The sequence below is a fragment of the Rhineura floridana genome, chromosome 19 (genome assembly GCF_030035675.1).
Source record: "Rhineura floridana isolate rRhiFlo1 chromosome 19, rRhiFlo1.hap2, whole genome shotgun sequence".
NCBI lineage: Eukaryota > Metazoa > Chordata > Lepidosauria > Squamata > Rhineuridae > Rhineura > Rhineura floridana.
In genome coordinates this window covers 26,410,149-26,432,369 of record NC_084498.1, presented here as the reverse complement: position 1 = coordinate 26,432,369, position 22,221 = coordinate 26,410,149, and the positions used below count along the sequence as shown (strand labels likewise).

The window sequence follows — 22,221 nt, the reverse complement described above, 5'->3', positions numbered from 1 at the left end:
AGGGGAGGCGACCAGAACTGTCCAGTTATCCAAGGGTGGTTGCACTTATAGAGCTGGTGTTGGCCCACACCTATCTTTGCTTATCCTTATCCTGGTATTTCTATCACTTTTCTTTGATAGTTTTGGCAGATGCCACTTTCCGGGCCTCTGCAAAGCCAGAACCTGAGAAGTTGCCCTTACCAGTGTTCCCTCTTCAACTCTGATTCCTAGTTGGAATGGAGTACCCTACAAAAGGGCATGGCTTCCTGGCTGGCACCCCGAGCAGGAATTCTCCAAACCACAACATTTTGTTGCAGGTCCCACTTGTCGTTTGAATTTATTTATCTTATTTGTTTATTAGATTCATATCCTGCCCTTCCAGTAGGAGCGCAGGGCGGCAAACAAAATCACTAAAAACACTCTAAAACATCATCGCTTCAGTTGACTCAAGCGAGCCAAACCACAGCTGGGCAGCCCTTGTCCTGCTACTATACAGATCAGGTGTGTAAAACAGTGGCTGCAAAACTTGAGGTACCAGTCAGGAGGCCTCCAGCTGAAGGCCTCCTCTGCATGAAGACACTTGGCCATGCCCCTCTCTGTCAGACTTTCTCCCCCGATCTGCAAAATGGGAACAAAAATACTGGCCTACCTTACAGGCTTGTTGGAAGGACTGCATTTTTGAACTGCATCTACTGAATGCTTTGAGAAGTACATTGTTATATCAATGCTACATTTTATTAACCCTCCCTTGCTCCATGACTGTACACTTGTTGCCATGCCATGCCCTGTTGCAGGGAATCCTTTAAGTGGCAAAGTTTCATAGGCGGATTTCCCTAATAATTTGATACGCCTTGCTGGCCTCCAAGTGAAGCAACGGTGACACCTGCTGGTGGAGTTGAGCAATAGCCGCTCCTGTTCATAGAACAGCAGTCTTCAAAAGGCCACAGATAAAAATACCTTTCCCCTTTTTTGGCAGTGATGTAACTCTGGTCCTGATCCGGCGGTAAGAACATGAGCATTGCACACCTGCAATGGAGAAGGGCAGCCTTGCTGCAGGGGTCAGGGGGAGAGAACAGAGGCACAAGGTATCCACCACATAGCCTAGCCTACCCCATAGGGTTGTTGGGAAGATAAAATGAACAGGTTTGGTATGGAAAGCTCTTGAGCTGCTGGGAGGAAAGGTGGAATAAAGTAGTAGATATTAATCCTTTTTTAAACTGCTAGTGAGATTACTATTGTTATTAATCTGTTTTCTCTGCTGTCAGGATAAGTGATATTAGTTTTGTTATTAAACTGCATCCTCTGCTGTGAGGACGTGTGACTTGCTTTTAAAATGTTTTTAGATGCTCTCAGTGTTTGTTTTTTAAATAAAAATTATGTTTGCATCGTATTGTTTTGTTGCAGAGATGGTCATGGGTGCTTAAGGTGTTTGTTGGTCAAGCTGGGCCCACACAGGAAGCTGCTACACAGAGTCAGACCATTGGCTCACCTGGTTCAGTACTGTCTGCACACTGACTAGCAGCAGCTCTCCAGGTCTTGAGGCTGATTGATTTAAATTTGAGGCATTCATATACCACTCAACTACAAGCATTTCAAAGTGATGTACGTAAAAATAAACCATACAGAGAAACAAACGATAAAAATTCATCCTAAAACCCCAACAGAACCCTGCCTGAACACCTTAAAATGCCTGCTGGTATTGAGAAAGCCTTTGTCGTGAGCCTGATCTTTGGCAAGCAGGGTTGCCTATCTAATCTCAGCTGGGAGGGAGTTCCACAGGCCTGTGGTCTACAACCATAGCTTGGAAGTTACTTTTTTAAACTACAACTCCCATCAGCCCAATCCAGTGGCCACACTGGCTGGGGCTGATGGGAGTTGAAGTTAAAAAAAAAAGTAACTTTTCCAAGTTCTGCCCGCAACACTGGATGCAAGGACTCTAATAGCGATGAGCTGCGCATCTGAGCATTGGGGGACCACCAGCAGAGATGCCCCCAAATATATCAGTGATCGGGCAGGGATGTAAGGTGGGGGGGATGTAAGGTGGGGGGGATGCTGCCAGGGATTGAACTGGAGACCTTCTGCATGCAAAGCAGATGCTACGGCCCTTCCCTTCGTCGTAGCAGGCTACCAACAGAGCCCTGCTCAATTAGCAGGCAAATAGGGGAGGTCCCTTTTAGAATCTCCACTTTGCAATTACTTGCAACACCCCCAAGTTCTACAGTTGGGGGGGGTCGGCAGCGGTCCAAATGCACAGTTTCTTCCCTGCAAACAAATGCCGCAAAAAGGCATCCAACCCAGGGCAGAATTAACCAGGCAGGCAGGCTATGAGCTGCACACACTGCAGGAAGAGAACAGTCCTCAGCTCTTTCCAGTGAATGTACTCTGGGTAGGATTAACAAGGAATATCACCCACTGTTTGCAATTCCTCTCCCTGTCACCGCCGCCACCAACCATGCGTATATGTCCCTGCAACTTGGGTTAATGCTTCACGCATCTGACAAAGAAAGGTTTCTTGCTATGGTGTAATGAATTTGTTATGTCTTTTAACACAATAGGTTTGAATGTCACTCTTTCTGCAGCAGAGCAACATGGCTGCACCTCTGAATATTCTTACCGTTAAAGAGGTTTCTCCTAACATTCAGTCAAAAACCACCCTCCTCTTAAGCCCATTTTGTCTAGAACAGGGGAGGAGGGGTTTTTTCAGACAAGAGGGCCACATTCTCTCCTGGGCAACTCTCCAAAGGCCACATGCCAGTGGTGGGTGGGGCCAAAGGCAAGAGGGGGTGGAGTGATGAATGTCAATTTTACCTTTGTGCGGGAGACTAGTTTCTACACACACTCCACAGCCCTCTCCGCCTTCCATCTCAACAAGCAAGAAGCATTTTCAGAGTTCACACTTTCCAGCCAGGCAAGAACATTCAAGGAGGGTTTGAAGCAGAGCCAGTGAGAGATATGGCCTAGGGAGGAGTGGCCTGGGGATGGTTCTGAGGGCCATATAGGAGAAGCCTCGAGGGCCACATTCAGCTCCTGAGGTTCCCCACCCCTGACCTAGAACCAGTATGCTTTTAAGAGCACTATCCTGCCCTTATTCTGTCTTCCCCAGGTTACACAGACCCAGTTTGTTCAAGCTTTCTTCAAAGGAAAGTGTTTCCTACTTTCAGCACTCTTCAGTCCATCTTCCTTATCCTCCTCTGAATGCATTACAACTAGTTTACATCCTTCTTTAGAGCATGGTGCCCAGAACTGGATACAGTACTCCAAACGAGGTCTGATTAGTCAGCATTAAGTGGAGTTATTACTCCCCACAACTTGGAAAACTGTGGTTCAATTAATGCAGCCAATAAATTGTATTTGCCATTTTTGCAGCTGTATCACGCTGCTGGCTCATGTTCAGCTTGAATTGGGCTGCAATCCCGATATTGTTTTCACACATACTCCACCCAAGCCAGGCGTCCTGTCTCTTCTACAAAACAGAAATCAGCCATTTTTTGCTTTTATTATTAAAACTGAGAAGATTCTTTTTTTTTTAATTTCTTTTTTAAAAACACGCACACACATGAAGTGGCCTGCACTGGTTTTCCTGATCCCAGTATACTTTTTTTTAACCATTACCATTAAAGCACCATTTTTTTTTAAAAAAAGGAGTTATTGCCTGCTATTGCCCCAGCAAAAATTAAACATGAAGAAGAAATGAAGGGGAAAAAAAGATATAATTAATGAACGTCATGTGTCGGATGTGATTGTTAAAGTGACAGGACCCAGAAGGCCCTAGTTGGAAGTTGGCACAAGCCCCCCATTCCCCAAGCTGTGGAAGAGTATAGGGCACTTGGATCACCCGGGGGTGGGGGTGGCATGGAGCAGAAATGGTCTTGGGCAACTCTGCAACGGCAGCAGCGAATTGATTCTCCCAGCCCAGCCCCTTCTCCTCTTCCTCTGTCTGCTCCACATCAGCAAGGGAACTTCACCAAATGCAAAGGGAAGCTTCCTCACTGGCTGGCGCTCCCAAGGCCAAACCCACGGCTTCTGCAGGCTCACTTCTTGACGGAGGCCAGGTACGCAAACCAAAGGAGGGCCACCAGGTTTCCAAACAGCACCTGGAACTAGGGATGACAGGGAGAGGGAGGAAGAGAGACATTTGGTTCGGTTCAGATGGCAATGCAAACCTAGCCAGCTCACACTTTTCCGTGGACCAAAACACAGCCTCGGCATTTCTTCCAATTTAGTGATGCAATTCTCCAACCAAATAATGTGAACAAAAAAATGTGTATGCACTAGGGCAGTGCTCTTCCACCGTTGGGTCTCCGGATGTTGGCCTAAAACTCCCATCAACCCCAGGCAGCGTAGGCAATGGCCAAAGGTGATGGGAGTGACAGTCCAACAATATCTGGGGTCCCGAGATTGAAGAACAGTGTGTTAGAGGAAAGTGTGCTTAAAAATGCTTACATTTGTGAAAATAACAAAGGAGAAATTGCTTGCAAAAATGAGCACATCAGGCACAATTACATACAAAAAATATGTATATTAGGAGCAAAGCACACTCAAACACTGATGAATTTTTATGAGAACTTTTTTAAAAAAAATCACAAATGTGAAGAAGCCATAGGCTGCAATTTCTGAAAATAATTATCATCCTTGTTTGGATGTCTAGAAACTAAACAGGAATTAAATATCTTGCATTTGGACAAGTTTTGTATCTACTCCAGTTGTGAAGTTTTCTGAATACTGAAACCTATGGATTACAAATGTTTGGCCACTGCGGAAGACTTTACATTGGCCCATAAGCAACATATAGGAGACCATTCTTAATATTTGGCTGCAGTGTATATATTATCTTACGGAATGTTAAAAAATTATTTCTGTGTTTGTAAACTCACAATTGACTTTTTTAACTCAACCCTGCCTTTTGGGAAGTTGGAATCCAACAACATCTAGAGAGCCACAGGTTCCCCCAAACCAATTCAAAGCCCCTCATTGCAGATGCGCTCAGCTGCACAGAGGCCACTTGTGAAACACGCATGAGGATCGAATGCCAAGGAAGGGGGACGGGGAGGGAACTGTGTGGGTCTTTCCCTCTTACAGAGCTGCTGGGGGGGCAGGGGAGGGCTGATCATTGGAAGGAAAAGGCACTCACCTGCATAGGCACATAATTCAAATTGATAAACTGGACCGGCGTCCACAGTTTCCAGTTCATTTTGAGAGCTGCCCAGTAACTGGTTTTCATCCTCTTGACAAAAGTTGCTGTGTCCTTCCCCTGAAAGACATGTGACAATAAACTGAGTGCACAGTGGAAGATCTCACCAGGAGAAAGTCCTGCAAGACTCCTAGACAGCTGTTCTATCTTTGCAACAGCCCTGTGAGGTAGGTCAGGTGGAGAAAAAAAACAACTGGCCCAGGGTAGTACTATTTCTTTATTTAAGCAGATTTTGACACTATTTAATCAATAAAAACCTCTAAGCAGTTTACATAAAACAAAGTATTCACTGAAATACAAATAAAATCAAAACAAGTGGACTTAATGTTTATCAAAAAATAAATCAAATTGGTAGTTTTAAAACAATCATACGTGTTATAAAACTAAATTACACGATTAAAATTATCTCCCCAGGAAGACTTGCCTAAGCAAAAAAGCTTTTAGCAGGTGCTGAAAAGAGTACATGGAAGGTACCTGCCTGATGTCAACAGGCAGGGAGTTCCAAAGTGCAGGTGCTGCCATGCTTAAGGATCGATTCCTTGCAAGCGCAAAACAAACAGTATGTGGCACTCGCAAAAAGGGACAGTTCCACAGACTGAAGTGGCTGAGTGGGTGACTGTGGGGTAAGACAATCCTTCCAGCAAACTGGTTCCAAGCTGTTGAGAGATTTATGGACTAATAACACAATTGTGAATTTGGCCCGGTAAGAAATCAGCAGCCAGCGCTTATCTCTGAGCAGAGGTGGAATATACGGGCAGGGTCTCGGCTTTATGGCTCAGCAGGGATTTGAACCTGGGGCTCTTCAGGCCTGGTCCAACACTCTGACCACTTTCCCACTTTGGAACAGCCAGTTTGAGAAGCAAAGGAGGGCTTAAGCCTCACCCCTTAAAGTGCCCCTGCCTACACCAGCTGAGCTGCACAAGAGCCACCTTTTTTACACCCCTTTTGTCACCAGGCTGGCAACTGGAAAAAGGCCAGGTACTGCCCATGGGGGCCTCTAGTTGCTGACCTCCACAAAACTGAGACTGGGACCTGACTTGATTGGCCATTGTGCCAGGAAGTTCATTCCAGGTAACCTAAGGGGAGCTGCTGGAGGTAAATTCCCTGTCCATCAATTGTGCAAAAAGAACATAGGTCACTGGGGCTTACAGTCGCAGAATTCAACACAGGGAAAGCCATCAAGGGATGATCCAACCATCATGGGATGGGCATGAACATACAAGACCAGATCCAGAGACATACCTCCAGCAGGTTCATGACAAAAAAGAAAAGGGCCAGGAAGGCCGGGGCAACCACAAGCCGGTCCAGCAGGAGCCTTTTGACGATGGAGAAAGGCACATCGGAAGGGATGAGTTGCTCCAAGTACAGGTAAAAGTAGTGGCTCAGCGGCCCCGTGATGAACAACCTGGCAAAGCAGGGAAGATTTGGGAGTTGGAGGGGAGGAGAGAAAAATGGTACCATATCCACCTCATCCCACCTCTTTAAAATTGTAAAAACTCTGCTCCAAACAGTTTCGTCTCCATCCTCAGGAAAACAGGCTATAAAATCCTATAAGCAGCCCTACTGGCTGAGCTGCTGTGATGTCACTCAACATTCTAGCTGCTCAGGGGAGAACTGTCAGTAACAGATTGTTGACAAACAGTGCAGCTTCTGTGAGAGAAGTGAAAGGTCAGTTTGGATGGGAGAGGGAGGAGGAGGAGAAACCTGTCGCATAAGGGCTAGGGGCGGAACAGATCGTTTACTGGCTAGAGTGAAAGGGAAAACACTGAGGCAGAAAGCCATGGCTGGAAGTGAGGCTGTGGAGGAAGATCCAGAGGCTGAAGGAAGGGCAACAGAGGAGGCAGAAGGCTGAGGCCAGATGAGACACGGAGGCTAGGAAAAGGTTAGAGCTTTGCAGTGCTTCAGAGTCCTGCTAGCTTAGCAAGTATAGCCCCCCTGTTTTTATGGTGCTTTATATTTTATTGAATATATTGTTGCATGCTATAACGTATGAATTAGTAGTACACAAACACTTATAAATAAATATAAATAAATAAAAGTTTGTATTTGTATTGGATTTGAAATATATCTGTTATATGCATAAAATTGTTTTTATTGTTGATGTGTTTTATTGCTAGATCACTTTCAGATATTTTACAGGAAGCGATTAACAACGGTCATGAAATAAAATAGAGTAATACCTCAGTGAACAAAGGAGATGCATTCCTGGACATTCCTGAATAGACACTTTCTGTCAACAGAAACTGTTAGAGATGTTCCTGGACTTCTTTAACAGAAACTTTGGTACCAGAGGTAGTAATAACGTGGAAAGAACAGGGATAGGTTCCTACACCTGCTCATAGGTGGTAGGGGCAGCTTCAACAGGGGCTTTAAAGGGTGCCTAACTGGCACCCACCCCTCTCCCTCCTCCGAATCATATTGGATCCTTCCCTCCCCAGCCCTGGGAGACAGGAAGAGATCTCCTTAATGCAAAGCAGACACAGGCTGGTCAATTTCATCCTAGCATAGCAAAGGCACAGGCTTGAAAGTTTATTCATAGCAAAAGAAAGCTTGTCAGTTTCACCTTTTTAAAAAAAGCCTTCCTTAAAAGGAGTTTCCCACTGGGAGGATTTGTTAACTGAGGTATTACTGTAAATAAAAGCAGGCAATCCCACACACACACATACAGAAACAACAAATCCCTGCCCAAGAGCAAAAAAACACCCTCAAATTAAAAAAATTGAGAGGGACAGAGATCCTTGGCATACACTTGGGGGGGTATTGAAGGCTCCATGGGGCCCCCAGGCAGCACCTGGAGACCCAGGTGTAGAGCCTATGACGGGGGGGACAGCAAGGCAAGGGGGATGAATGTCTCGCATAGACTGGAATTAACCTGCCTCATCTTTGAGTGCAGATCAGTGGTTGCAAAACTGCATGTGCTTCTTTGCCATCCAAAAGTTCTAGTGTGCAAATCGGCTATGTTGCTGTCGGCTGTGGACTTCTTGCAAAGTCCCATCATGCAAATCTGGCTTCGGCCCTGCCATTCTCCACCCTTGGCCAGCTGCCCACATCCGCCCCCAGAAAAGCCGCCTCCTTCCAGCCCCCACACTTACCCATAGATGCCGAACCTCAAAGGACCCCCCAAATCAAGGGCCCTCTTCTTCCGGCTCTTCTCAATGATCTGAGAGAGGAGACTCGCAACGGCTGACAGGATGGCACTATGGAAAGGAAAAAAAGAGACCTAAGTCAAAGTCGGGCCTGAGAGCAGGAAGAGTCAAGGAACAGAGCCACTCCAGTTAAAATCACTGGCCCAAACTTGGCGAACTAGCAGCATAAATACAGTGCCTCCCTGAGCAGGCCTAAGGTAGATTAGCTTTCTCTGCCTGTTGAAAACTAGCATGTCAAGATAGGTCTTTGAATTTGGCCTTCTCCTTGAGAGGCTGGCTTTCTACATGCGAGGCAACTCTTTAAAAAAAAAAAGCACCCACACATTATTTAAATATACAATAGCCACCTGCTAAAGGTACACTTCCAGACACCTGTCCCATATTTGACCTAATAAATACACTCCTGACCCTCCTGCTCGAAATCTCAGGGAGAGTTTGCTTATGCAATTAACAGGTTACTTCGGGAGATTATTAACCTACTTTTACAACCTCATCCTGGATTTAAGAGCAGCCTTGGCTGGAGGCTGACCAAAGGTCCACCTAGTGCAGCGTTGCTTAACCTGGTGCCCTCCAAATGTTTTGAACTACAACTCCCATCAGCCCCAGCCAACATGCTACTATGGTTCCCAAGATTCCCTAGAGGAAGCCATGACTGTTTAAAGTGGCATAGCATTGCTTTAAATGTATAGTGCAGAAGAGGCCGCACACAGAGTCCTAAAAGCTTAAGCAAATAAAGGAGTCATTACCTCTAGGTAAGGCCCTGTGTGAAAATAAAAGTATTTATTCAACTCTGGGATGAAGCACAGGAGAGTGGGATTTGGACATACTTTCACACCTTCATCTCAAGACATGGAAGAGTTCTCAAGGGAGAGGAAGGACCTTAAGTCAGCAGTCAGGCACAGGCTTTGCATGCAAGAGGATCCCGGTTCGGCCCTTGAGAGCTCGAGTACCAGCTCTCTGCTTGAGACCCTTGGAGAGCCACTTACTTGGCCAGCTGGACTCACGACCCAACTTAGCAGAAGGCCTTTCTGTAATCCTCGAATGCAGTTCCCCACACAAACCTTGCACCCCAAAAGCTTTGCTCCTGTTTCTGACTTAAGAAGGCAGAAAGTGATGCAACACAGCCAAGAACACCCTGAGTCCCACAGACCTATGGCACAGACAGAGACAGAGAAGCTGCAGATCATGCACCAGGGCAGGGGCGCATATCCAAGGCTCCTGCCATGCACGGGTGTGGCGTCTGGCAGCCTCTTCTGGGTATTATTATGATGTATGTATTTTATCCTATTCTGTTTACCGCCCTGAGAGCTACTTGCTATGGGCGGTATATAAATGTAACAAAATTAATTAATTAATTAATTAAATAACGGCTTCTGCTTGCTGAATAGCTCAGATGGTATCTGCATCTGCAGACAGGGACCTGTTTTTTGTGTTTTGACCTAACCACCACAGGCCAGCTTTGACAGGTGGAGAGCAAGAATGTCCACAGAAATATTTTTGTGGGGGGTGGGTCTATAAATTGCCACCATTACATTTAGAATTCCAGGGGGGCATGTGCCCCACCTTTCCCCCCTCCCCCCATGGACACCCTTGGTGGGCAGAGGAGCCACCTGTTGATCACATGTCATAATTATGACATCAGATGATGGACTGATGGGATGTCCCACTCACCTGTCAAAATCCCTTGCACAGCACCTGCCTGTTGGGTGCTTGGCAACCTTCTGCACCTGAACTGGGCAGGATTGAAAAGGGGGGGCACCAGGTTGAGGAAGGCTTCCTCACAAGCTTCCAACCTCACTTGTAGGCAATGCAGGATTAGGATCAAGGTACTACAACCCTAAGCATTATTGAATTGGGCAAAACCTACTTCATTCAGAGTAGTGGATCAGGTTGCTGAACCAGTTGAGCGAGACCCTGCTTAAGTCGCAATGAAGGTTGTAATCTTAAGGTTGTGATCTTTAAAAGAGTTCAGTCCCATGGAACTCACTAGGGCTTGTTTCCAAAGAAACCTGTTTGGGCCTGGGTGGTATCTTTTATGGAAATCAAAGCTGGTTTGCAAGCACTCACACGCAAATGACAGTCAAGGCAGGAGAGCTTATGTCTCAGGAAATACACATGGGGTTAGGCCAGCGCAGGCTGCAATCCTGTGCACACTTATATGTTGTATCCAATGTTTGAGTACACCCATTGAAACTGATGGATGTGATTTTACCTCAATTCATTTGAACGGGTCCACTCTCAAGTATAACCAAAGCTCGGAACGTTCATTTTTAAAAGGAACCAGCCCTAGTTGAAGTTTAGCATGTTCATCACTTCACAAAACAGCCTACTCTGCTTCATGTTCAGTTCACAGTGCAAGTTCATGAAACAAACGCATTGACCATTTGCAACAGCAATCCTTGATAACACAACAGGAGCTTCTTGGGCGAAAGGCAGGTTATAAGTGCAATGCAATAAATAGGGTTGCCACAGGAGGGTGACAAGCACAGCTGGACTTTTCCGTTCCAGGAAAGGCAAGCTCAGGAGGTCCTTGGAAAGAAAGGGAGACAGGGTCACCCTCCACCCCCCCAGATGCTTTGGACTACAACTCCCATCAGCCCCAGGCAGCATGGCCATGTATTTTAGCAAACTAATGTAACTTATTTTAGAAAATCAAGGAGAAGAAAAATGATCAAGCCTCACCCTGGCTACTTGGAAGTAATTTCTAATGAGTTCAACACATAACTTGCTCCCAGGTAGAGAAGCATGCCCAGGACCCCACTTTTAGGATTAACAGCAGAATCCTTAACCACATCTACTCAGAGGTAACTCCTACTGAATTCATTGGGACTTGCTCCCACATACATTGAGTATGGATTGCAGCCTAGATCAGGAAAGGGCAACTAAGTGGCTGGAATTCTTACTCCGAAATAAGCCCCACTCAGTTCAATAGGATTTGCTTCCTAGTAAACGCAGCATAAGATTGCAGGAGGCCAATCCTGGGCCCATTTACTCACAAAGATCCCAGGTTCAAGCCCCAATGGCATCTCCAGGTAAGGTTGGGAATGTCCCCCCGCCCCATCTTAAACCCCAGAAAGCCACTGCCAGTCAGTGTGGGGAATACTGAGCTTGATGAACCTGTAGCATGACTCAGTTTAAAGCAAGTAACTTCCTACGTAGAAGTAAATTCCACTGAATTCAATGGGGTCTTGCTCCCCTTTAAGTAGTAAGTGTCCTTAGGATCAGACCTTGAGCATTAAGACTGCAATCCAATACATATCTACTGAGAAGTAAGCTCCATTGGGTTCAATGGGACTTATTCCTAGGTAAGAACATAAGAACATAAGAAGAGCCTGCTGGATCAGGCCAGTGGCCCATCTAGTCCAGCATCCTGTTCTCACAGTGGCCAACCAGGTGCCTGGGGGAAGCCCACAAGCAGGACCCGAGTGCAAGAACACTCTCCCCTCCTGAGGCTTCCGGCAACTGGTTTTCAGAAGCATGCTGCCTCTGACTAGGGTGGCACAGCACAGCCATCATGGCTAGTAGCCATTGATAGCCCTGTCCTCCATGAATTTGTCTAATCTTCTTTAAAGCCATCCAAGCTGGTGGCCATTACTGCATCTTGTGGGAGCAAATTCCATAGTTTAACTATGCGCTGAGTAAAGAAGTACTTCCTTTTGTCTGTCCTGAATCTTCCAACATTCAGCTTCTTTGAATGTCCACGAGTTCTAGTATTATGACAGAGGGAGAAGAACTTTTCTCTATCCACTTTCTCAATGCCATGCATAATTTTATACACTTCTATCATGTCTCCTCTGACCCGCCTTTTCTCTAAACTAAAAAGCCCCAAATGCTGCAACCTTTCCTCGTAAGGGAGTCGCTCCATCCCCTTGATCATTCTGGTTGCCCTCTTCTGAACCTTTTCCAACTCTATAATATCCTTTTTGAGATGAGGCGACCAGAACTGTACACAGTATTCCAAATGCGGCCACACCATAGATTTATACAACGGCATTATGATATCGGCTGTTTTATTTTCAATACCTTTCCTAATTATCGCTAGCATGGAATTTGCCTTTTTCACAGCTGCCGCACACTGGGTCGACATTTTCATCGTGCTGTCCACTACAACCCTGAGGTCTCTCTCCTGGTCGGTCACCGCCAGTTCAGACCCCATGAGCGTATATGTGAAATTAAGATTTTTTGCTCCAATATGCATAATTTTACACTTGTTTATATTGAATTGCATTTGCCATTTTTCCGCCCATTCACTCAGTTTGGAGAGGTCTTTTTGGAGCTCTTCGCAATCCCTTTTTGTTTTAACAACCCTGAACAATTTAGTGTCATCAGCAAACTTGGCCACTTCACTGCTCACTCCTAATTCTAGGTCATTAATGAACAAGTTGAAAAGTACAGGTCCCAATACCGATCCTTGAGGGACTCCACTTTCTACAGCCCTCCATTGGAAGAACTGTCCGTTTATTCCTACTCTCTGCTTTCTGCTTCTTAACCAATTCCTTATCCACAAGAGGACCTCTCCTCTTATTCCATGACTGCTAAGCTTCCTCAGAAGTCTTTGGTGAGGTACCTTGTCAAACGCTTTTTGAAAGTCTAAGTACACTATGTCCACTGGATCACCTCTATCTATATGCTTGTTGACACTCTCAAAGAATTCTAATAGGTTACTGAGACAGGACTTTCCCTTGCAGAAGCCATGCTGGCTCTGCTTCAGCAAGGCTTGTTCTTCTATGTGCTTAGTTAATCTAGCTTTAATAATACTTTCTACCAGTTTTCCAGGGACAGAAGTTAAGCTAACTGGCCTGTAATTTCCAGGATCCCCTCTGGATCCCTTTTTGAAGATTGGCGTTACATTTGCCACTTTCCAGTCCTCAGGCACGGAGGAGGACCCGAGGGACAAGTTACATATTTTAGTTAGCAGATCAGCAATTTCACCTTTGAGTTCTTTGAGAACTCTCGGGTGGATGCCATCCGGGCCCGGTGATTTGTCAGTTTTTATATTGTCCATTAAGCTTAGAACTTCCTCTCTCGTTACCACTATTTGTCTCAGTTCCTCAGAATCCCTTCCTGCAAATGTTAGTTCAGGTTCAAGGATCTGCCCTATATCTTCCACTGTGAAGACAGATGCAAAGAATTCATTTAGCTTCTCTGCAATCTCCTTATCGTTCTTTAGTACACCTTTGACTCCCTTATCATCCAAGGGTCCAATTGTCTCCCTAGATGGTCTCCTGCTTTGAATGTATTTATAGAATTTTTTGTTGTTGGTTTTTATGTTCTTAGTAATGTGCTCCTCAAATTCTTTTTTAGCATCCCTTATTGTCTTCTTGCATTTCTTTTGCCAGAGTTTGTGTTCTTTTTTATTTTCTTCATTTGGACAAGACTTCCATTTTTTGAAGGAAGACTTTTTGCCTCTAAGAGCTTCCTTGACTTTGCTCGTTAACCATGCTGGCATCTTCTTGGCCCTGGCGGTACCTTTTCTGATCTGCGGTATGCACTCCAGTTGAGCTTCTAATATAGTGTTTTTAAAGAACTTCCAAGCATTTTCGAGTGATGTGACCCTCTGGACTTTGTTTTTCAGCTTTCTTTTTACCAATCCCCTCATTTTTGTGAAGTTTCCTCTTTTGAAGTCAAATGTGACCGTGTTGGATTTTCTTGGCAATTGGCCAGTTACATGTATGTTTAATTTAATAGCACTGTGGTCACTGCTCCCAATCGGTTCAACAACACTTACATCTTGCACCAGGTCCCGGTCCCCACTGAGGATTAAGTCCAGGGTTGCCGTCCCTCTGGTTGGTTCCATGACCAACTGGTCTAGGGAATAGTCATTTAGAATATCTAGAAACTTTGCTTCTTTGTCATGACTGGAACACATATGCAGCCAGTCTATGTCCGCGTAGTTGAAGTCACCCATTACTACCACATTTCCTAGTTTGGATGCTTCCAAAAGTGTGCACTGGATGGCAGCCTTAATTCAGAAAGAGCAACCAGCTGCCTGAACACTTACTTGGGAATAAGCCTCATGGATTTAACAGGTCCAGTCAATGTTAGCCCTTCCTCAGAATAGGCCCATTGAAATAAATGGGCACTTTTAAAAAATTATTTCTTGTGTTTATATCCCACCTTTCCTGCAAGGAGCTCAAGGCGGTGTAGATGGATCCCTTACCTAAACTTAGGTCCCTTCATTTCGAGTACAACCCTAGGATCGCAGCCGCCGGTTCCTGGACACATTTGCACGCGAGTAAGTCCCTCTGAATTCGGGGGGATCTCGGCCCCGCATAACTAAGTGTGCCCAGGATCGCACCTTTGGAGTTGAATCAGGAAAGGGCAACGAGCCAAGTGAATGCTTACTCGGGAGCTAAGCCCCGCGAACTTCGACCCAAGTTGTACACGAGGCTAGCCCTACTCAGAGCACACCTATTGAAGTGAATGGGCAAAACTAACTGAGGCCCTTTCACTTCAAAGGGTCACTGGATCCAGCTCGTTACGGAGCAAGTTTACCCAGAAGTAAGCCCTACTGACTTCAATAGGTCTTACTCCCGAGTAAAGCATGCTCAGGATTGTAGCCTACATCGGTGCACGCACCTGGACACGGCTTTCGTGAGCACCGGGTAGAGGCGCAGCAGGAGCAAGTAGCGCGCGATGAGCTTCTGGGGCAGTGGCCCCGATTCGGGCTTGGAAAGCGCCGGAGACATCGCGTAAAAGAGCGGTACGGAGCAAAAGTAGCCCCGGGAAACTCTCTGCGCATGCGCTTAAGGCTACCCTCCCGAGGAGTCTGGCCAGCCACGCCCACACGCCGCATCTGCCCACGGATCCAGCCAATCAGAAAAAAGGGGCGGGCAAACGTGGGCGTGGCGGAGAAAGGAGGTGAAACCAGGGGCAGAGTCCAAGCTTAACTCTAGAAAGGGGGCGGAGCTAAAGTATGGGTAAGGAGGTCGGGCAAGAAGGGGCGGGCACCTCTCCCATTGGTTACGAGAGGGGAGGGCTATTTCAGACATCCAGTGTGTGGTTGGTGGATGCTCCATGCCGTGAGGCAGAAGCCAATCAGAATCGAAAGTTATAATCTTAGCCAATGACAAGAAGGATAGTGGTAGTGGTGGAGCGGGGAAGGTGTCAAGGGCAATTTCCTTGAGGGGTGGGGCTAGCCATGTTTGTGGGCGGGCCCATTCAGCCTGTGAGGAGAAGATGACAAAAGGTAAAGGGGAAAAGGCAGAATCACGGTTTTTTCTGGGCGGTGCTTGTTCTCCTATTGGCTACCAGAAGAGAGGGCTGGTCTCAGAAGCTGAGCCGTCATTGGTGACTGCTCACGAAGGCGGGGTATGGGTGGCAGGCGACCGCGCGCTCGCGAGAGGGGAGGATCTCGCGAGGTTTTCGCGAGCGCGCGAAACTCTGAGAGCTGTTCGGGCAGCGGCGGAGTCTGGCCGCGATGGCGCTGAGAAAAGGCGGCGGCGGCTGGAGCCGTCGCCGGTGGGGAGCGAAGGGCCCCTCGGTGGACGGCGAGGGAGACGCGCCCCGGTGAGGCAGGGGCACGGAACCTGTTTCGGGGGGCGGGGCTTATCAGGTCTCTGAACATGTGCAGAGTGTCATTTCGCGCCGCCCCACTGGATCAAGCCTGAGCAGAGATCCGAGATTTTGGGGGGGGGACTATTGAGCATACGTAGAGTGCATTTTCCACAAGTCTTGGGATGCCCCTGAACGCAGAGTGCTTTTATCTTGCTGCTTGAATCAGATGAGGGAAAGCTATTGGCAACAGCTCAATGACATGAAAGGGTCCTCTGAGCATTTGTGGAGTGTATTTGCAACAGCTGGAATGGGTGACCCAGAAGGTGTGCAGAGTGCGTTTGCCTTTCCACTTGATTCATTTGTGGGAGGGATCGGCGTTTGCTTAATAAAGTGAAGGGTTCTCTGAAATGGGTGCCCCTGAACGAGTGCAGAGTGCGTTTGTAATTTCATTTGACTCAGTTGAGGAAGAGATTGCCATTTGCTTAATAACGAGAAGGGGCCTCTGAACGTTTGCAGATTTATTTACAATAACTGAAATGGGTGCCCTTGAACATGTGCAGAGTGCATATCTCATTCCCCTTCACACAGTTGGGGCAAGGACTGGCATTTGCTTAATAACATGAAGGGGTCCTCTGAACATGTACAGAGTGTGACTGAAAGAGTATCCAAGAGTCCATTTCCTTCACTGCTGGAAGGATTTGTCAGTCAGCTCTGGAAATTTTTCAGCAGCACTCCCCTATACTGGTTTAATTCCAAATAGGTCAGGCAAGCCCCATCACTCATTCATTTTAAATGGCCCTTAAAAACTTAATTTTTTTTATCATGGCCTTGAGGGACTAATTAATTGAATGTTATTTTTAAGCTTGCTGGGTTGTTTTTTGCTTATTATGCAGTATGTTGCTCTGCAGCTTGGATAGGAACAGGCATTTTAAATGTGCAATGATTTTACTGTTTGTTTTTATGTGATTATAGTGTATGTGGCTATAAACTACCTTGAGAAGCATTTTTGCCTTAAAAAGTGGCTTTAAAAATCTATTAAATAAATAAAACAATGTCAGAGGTTACCTGCCTTTTTTGTCAACAAATGAAGGGGTGCCCTGGGCCTCACTGGAGTGCATTTCCTTCTCCTCTGGGACCTAGAGCTAAGGTTGAGACCAGTCTTTAGCCTTTAAACATGTGCAAAGCAAATATGTTTTCGACTTGAGTGCTTGTGGGTGCCAGCCACCTTGGCCAGCGGTCAGGGATGGCGGAAGTAGTACTCCAAAACATCTGGAGATTACTACATTGACTATCCCTGTACTTGGACATAATGTCAGGTGAATGTGTTACCAGGCCAGTATTTGGGCGTAATGTGCAATCAAGCCTGGTCATGTGTGGAGGTTCCTAATAAAAGCTGCCTTGCTGGTTAACTTTGTGAAAATTCAAGGTTCTTGTACAAGGGAACAGAACTCATGGCTGTTCTAGGTAAAAGCTTAAAACCTGATTGCCCCAGGACAACATGTGTACCGCAGCAAAAAGAGAATCTGAAATTCTGCAAGCTGTCTAAATTCTGCAAATGTATTTATTTATTTAAAGCATTCTGCCTCGTTGCTTCTCTGAAAAAGATCAGAACAGCTTACAGAAATCAGTAGTAAAGTAAAGTGTGTGGTTTCCCTCCCCATCCTTATTTTGCATAACTGAACATAAATTAATTATCTACATCAGGGACAGGACAACCGCTTAGAAATTTTATTCACCTGCTGTTTTGACTTCTGGGATTTTGTTTGCTGTTGGCTGCATACTTTTCTATGTTTCTTTGCAACTTTAAGGGCTAGAAACCTGCTTGTCTTTTCTTTTTCATAATATACATGTTGAGAGTCTTGGGAAAGGTGGCTGGTGGCTTGTTTTGCAGTTCTTCTGCGGAGTCGCTTCCTATGTGTGTCCCAGCAGGCTACAGCCACTTTGGAGAGCTGTGTGGCTAAAGGCTTTCCTCTCCACTGTTCTGAGTGCTGCAGTTGGCGGGCTGAAGTCTCTTCCCTTCTCTTGCTACAGGGACGACAGCTCCTCGCTCTCTGCCAGCCGGCGCCTGGAGCGCAGCCAGTGGACCGACAAGATTGATGCACAGTTTGGGTTTGAGAGGATGAAAGATCCTGGAGAAAAGACAGGCTGGCTGATCAACATGCACCCTGTGGGTACCAACATACTCTCTTCTGATGGGAGCCCAGACTCTTTTGCTAAAGAGCCAGTGTGGCATAGTCGTTCGGGTATCGGACTAGGACTTAGAAGACCAGGGTCCAGATCCTTACTCAGCAATGGATTAGAACATATCCTTGCCATGTAAATTAGGCAAACAGAGGATCATAAAAAGAGCCAGTGTGGTGTAATGGTTAAGGTGTTGGATTATGACCCAGGAGACCAGGGTTTGAATCCCCACTCAGCCATGAACCTCACTGGGTGACCTTGGGGGCCAGTCACTGCTTCTCAGCCTAGCCTACCTCACAAGGTTGTTGTGAGGATAAAATAGGGATGGACAGAACCATGTAAACCACCTTGAGCTCCTTGGAGGAAGGTGGGATATTGTTATCATTATTATTATTATTATCATTACTATTGTTATTAATGCTTAAGTGAGTTTCTTTCAGTGGTTGCCATGAGAAGGTGAGAAATTAAGTTAATAGGGGACCAGTTTATGATGGTTTCATTGAGCATTTCAATACAGAGGACAAATGTTCTCTACATTTGGCTAAGGAAAGGGACAAAAAAAACGACCTTTGGTGTTATTTCCTGGTTTTTCTGTCCTTTTCCTGCTGGTCTTCTCCCTGCCCCAGTTGAAAAATCACCAGATTAGGTTTAGTGCTTGACCATGCTGAGCCACACCCACATGGACTGTTAGGATGACATCACAATAATACCTCATATGAGGCAACAGAACCCAAACTGCCTTTATCTCATGTTAATCAAGAGTTTCTGGGGGTCATCCTAAACTGCCGGGAGCCTCCATTTCACCACACGCACAGCTACGTTCATTGCCTTTTTTAGGTTACATTTATTCAGTTCATGTATCTGTTCACACAGAAAAAGCTCTGAAGCAATTTTCAGAGGCAACATGCAATTAAAATCCACTAATATGAAGCAGTTTCTTTTTGAAGGGTTAGAAAGCAGGTTGTGTTTGAAAATCTGCCTGCTTCAAGGTGAATCTTGGTTATTGTTAAGAACTATAATCCACAAAGAGTCAAACAATATAGACATCAAATAACATCACCAATGATGTGAGAAATATCTTCTGGAAATGACATTATCTGTTTCTTTGATTGATCTTGTTGACCTTGTCTGTTTTAGACAGAGGTTTTGGATGAAGATAAGCGCTTGGTCAGTGCTGTGGATTATTATTTCATTCAGGAGGATGGAAGCAGGTTTAAAGTAAGTATATGTTTGAACAGATGGCATCTAAGACAGTATGAGACCAATCATGGAGACCACTAGAAATTTGGAGAGGGAGCAGGGCGGAGAGGGGTGAAGGCTTTTCAGCAGACGTTTTAACGTTTGTTGACTCAGACTTCTTTTCTGATCACCTACAGAGTGATCTGATTTAGCATGCTTGTTTTATTTTTATTTAGTAAACAAAGCTAAACACTTTGAAACCATCAGATGTGGCCGATAACGTATTTCATTGTCAATAATGAAATTACAAAACTGAAGGTTTTCCATAGACAAATCAAGCACTGGAAAATTTTCCGGAACATTTTCATCCCCTGTCCTTGTAACGTATGATTCTGCATGGGGCTCACTGTTTTTGCTCTTTCGTAGGTGGCGTTACCATATCGACCATACTTTTACATTGCAGCCCAAAAGGTTAGTATGAAGTTCCTGGCCCATACCTGAAATCGCAATCCCTGACAGAACTCTTAAGCCATTTAAAATCCTTTAGGTCCTTACAAGGAAGGAGAAGAGGTAGAACAGGTTAAAAAGCTGTTGTATTATGCTTGGCATGTGGCATAACAACTTAGGTCTAGGATACCTTAAGGGGCCGCCTGAGCCCTTGCATCTTAAGCCCAATCATGGAGATCATCTGGAGAAGCACTTTTAGTAGTCCCTGTGTTGCAGAGGCCTGACTGGCCTTAACTAGAAGTTGGGCACTGAGTGTTACCTGTCCCATGATGTGGAATAGTGTCCCAGCAGAGATTTGGCAGGCATCCTCACTTCTGACTTTCAGGTGTTTCTCGAAGACCTTTTTTATGCCGACAAACTTTTGCAGCCGGTTAATTTTTATTTTTGATTAGCCAGTCACCTTATGGTTATCTATACTTTTTATTTTTTAAATGCTGTTTTAGATTTTTCACATTTTATACCCCCTTAATATTTTATGATATGGGAATAGAAATACCTTTATAAATAAGTCCTCATGAACCCTGAAGGGGTTCCTTGGAAACCTAAATGTTCACAATGAGGAAATCAGCACTGGCAGATTTCTCTTCCCTGAAAGGCAGCTTGCCCACCACTACAGCCCTTTCCCCTGCAACATCCAATCGCGGGAGATTGTTGAGGGTATTTTAGATGCACTGTCAGTTCCACAATGAAGCCCAACAGGCAAGTTCCCCCACCTCTGAGTGTGCCCCCTCCAGAGGCCTAGAATCCTCTGCAATGTACAATTGACATCCAATATATAGATATATTAGAACCCACTCTGTTCTCCTGATTGAAAATTGTTTTAACTGATACTGATATTGTATTGTTGGAACCTACTGTGTGATCTTATGGTGAATGGCAGGCAAGAAATCCTGTTGTTGTTTAGACATGGATAGTTAATGCGGCAACTGTTCCCTGAGGATAGAAAGTGTGGAAAAGATGGAGGGATGTGAGTGGCAACTCTTCTTAGCCCCTCTGATGCACAGTTGTCATCTCTTTAGGGTTGTGACCGAGAAGTGTCATCCTTCCTTTCCAAGAAGTTCCAGGGCAAAATAGCAAAACTGGACACCGTACCCAAAGAGGATCTGGACCTGGTGAGAAACACCTTTCCTAAGATTGCTGTAGTAACATTGGTGCTGCTGCCTTAGCTGTTAGCAAAGGCAGACTGGAGGAGCGTGATGGCACATGTAGGCTGCTGTGCTCTGCAGGCAGACGTTTCCTAATCCTGGTGCCAATCTGATCCTGGCTTCTGGCTGCCCTTCCTCCCCACCCCCAGCAGCACTCCACACACACTGAAGCTCCATGGATTCTTCCTCAAAGCTTGCCTTCCCTTTGTAGTTATAATTCTCTCTCTCTCTTTTTGTTGTCATAGCCAAATCACCTGGTTGGCCTGAAGCGGAACTACCTCAAGCTCTCCTTCAACACAGTGGACGACCTGGTAAAGGTCCGCAAGGAGTTCATGTCTGCTGTGAAGAAGAACAGGGAACGGGACCAAGCAATGGACACTTACACCACCATGTTAGCCAGGTAGGGGAGCGCAAGGGTTCTTTGGTACGGCAGGATGTATTTATGTTTATGATTTGAAATGTAAGTTGCGAGGAGACCTGGTAGGTAACAAGTGACTAATAAGTCTAACAATTATAATGATGATAATAATGTGTAGGTAAGAGCAGCGCACTGACTCCTGCTGTTACCTCCCCAGCTTAAGCTCACACTAAAATGTGGGCCAAAATTATACCCACCCAACTTCGGGACTCTCTGCTCTCATCAGGGAACTCCCTCGATAATTCCTCCCTCTTGCAATGCCCATAAAAACAAAAGCTACTTCAAGATTGGGTGGGATCCTTTCCCTCAATGTAACCCAAAAGGGTAATCCGCAGCAGTGCAGGTTATAAATCTGTGAACGTTCCCAACATGCCTCTAGTGTCATAGAATCCTAGGTGGAAGGGGCCTATAAGGCTATCGAGTCTAATCCCCTGCTCAATGCAGGAATCTAACTTAAAGCATCCCTGACAGGTGGCTGTCCAGCTGCCTCCTGAAGGCCTCCAACATTGGAGAGCCCACCGCCTCCCTAGGAGGAGACTCCGTTTGCAGTAACCTTCTCCAGGCTGTGCTCAGGTTTGTTACTGCCCAGCGACGGGGCTGCATTCCACAGGCCGAGATCTACAGACCAAAGTCGCACTGTTCTCATCCTTCGTGCTTCAAGCAAGGTGCAAGGGTTAAATAGCCAAATACCTGGAGATTCCTGCCTCCAAGCGTTACGGGAAGGTGGGAGGAACCGTGCCGTGGGCTCTAAATGCCCATAATGCTTTGCTTGGCCCTCAAGCCTGTGTGCAGAGGGGCCTTTTGAACCCAGACTGGCTCCTTCTGCCTTGCAGTGCTCTTGCTGGGAGCAGCCTGTCCAGTAAGGAGGAGCAGCCCTCCAAGAAGACTGCAGACCAGATGGACAACATAGTGGACATGCGGGAGTATGATGTGCCCTATCATATCCGCCTCTCCATTGACCGGAAGATCCACGTGGTG

The 22,221-nt window shown here is 46.0% G+C and overlaps 2 protein-coding genes across 6 annotated transcripts in view; one reads left to right on the top strand and one right to left on the bottom strand.

Annotated features, from left to right (window-relative positions):
• Positions 1 to 3,670: 3,670 nt before the first annotated feature.
• On the bottom strand, positions 3,671 to 15,085 carry PXMP2 (peroxisomal membrane protein 2). Its single transcript, XM_061602566.1, has 5 exons — positions 14,896 to 15,085; positions 8,263 to 8,367; positions 6,413 to 6,575; positions 5,111 to 5,230; positions 3,671 to 4,079 (listed from the first exon to the last, which is right to left on the bottom strand). Exons 1-5 carry the CDS (start codon positions 15,003 to 15,005, stop codon positions 4,011 to 4,013), a joined length of 567 nt encoding a protein of 188 aa, XP_061458550.1. The 5' UTR covers positions 15,006 to 15,085; the 3' UTR covers positions 3,671 to 4,010.
• A 351-nt stretch (positions 15,086 to 15,436) lies between these two features.
• POLE (DNA polymerase epsilon, catalytic subunit) overlaps positions 15,437 to 22,221 on the top strand; it is a 44,164-nt gene continuing 37,379 nt past the window's right edge. For 3 of the 5 annotated variants that reach the window (XM_061602649.1, XM_061602648.1, XM_061602647.1), the window contains exons 1-7: positions 15,580 to 15,825; positions 17,845 to 17,980; positions 19,132 to 19,212; positions 19,600 to 19,644; positions 20,700 to 20,792; positions 21,071 to 21,225; positions 22,077 to 22,218. In XM_061602649.1, coding sequence (XP_061458633.1) covers positions 15,737 to 15,825; positions 17,845 to 17,980; positions 19,132 to 19,212; positions 19,600 to 19,644; positions 20,700 to 20,792; positions 21,071 to 21,225; positions 22,077 to 22,218 — 741 coding nt within the window. In that variant the 5' untranslated portion in view covers positions 15,580 to 15,736. Of the gene's footprint in view, positions 15,506 to 15,579; positions 15,826 to 17,844; positions 17,981 to 19,131; positions 19,213 to 19,599; positions 19,645 to 20,699; positions 20,793 to 21,070; positions 21,226 to 22,076; positions 22,219 to 22,221 lie in introns of those variants that run through there. The other 2 variants (XM_061602651.1, XM_061602650.1) reach the window with 2 other exon arrangements.

Coding starts and splice junctions, on each gene's coding strand:
- PXMP2 (XM_061602566.1), bottom strand. CDS start 15,005: ATGTCTCCGGCGCTTTCCAAGCCCGAATCGGGGCCACTGCCCCAGAAG. Junction 8,368..14,895: donor CTCACGAAAGCCGTGTCCAG/GTGCGTGCACCG, acceptor TCCTTTCCATAG/TGCCATCCTGTCAGCCGTTG. Junction 6,576..8,262: donor TTGAGGTTCGGCATCTATGG/GTAAGTGTGGGG, acceptor CTGCTTTGCCAG/GTTGTTCATCACGGGGCCGC.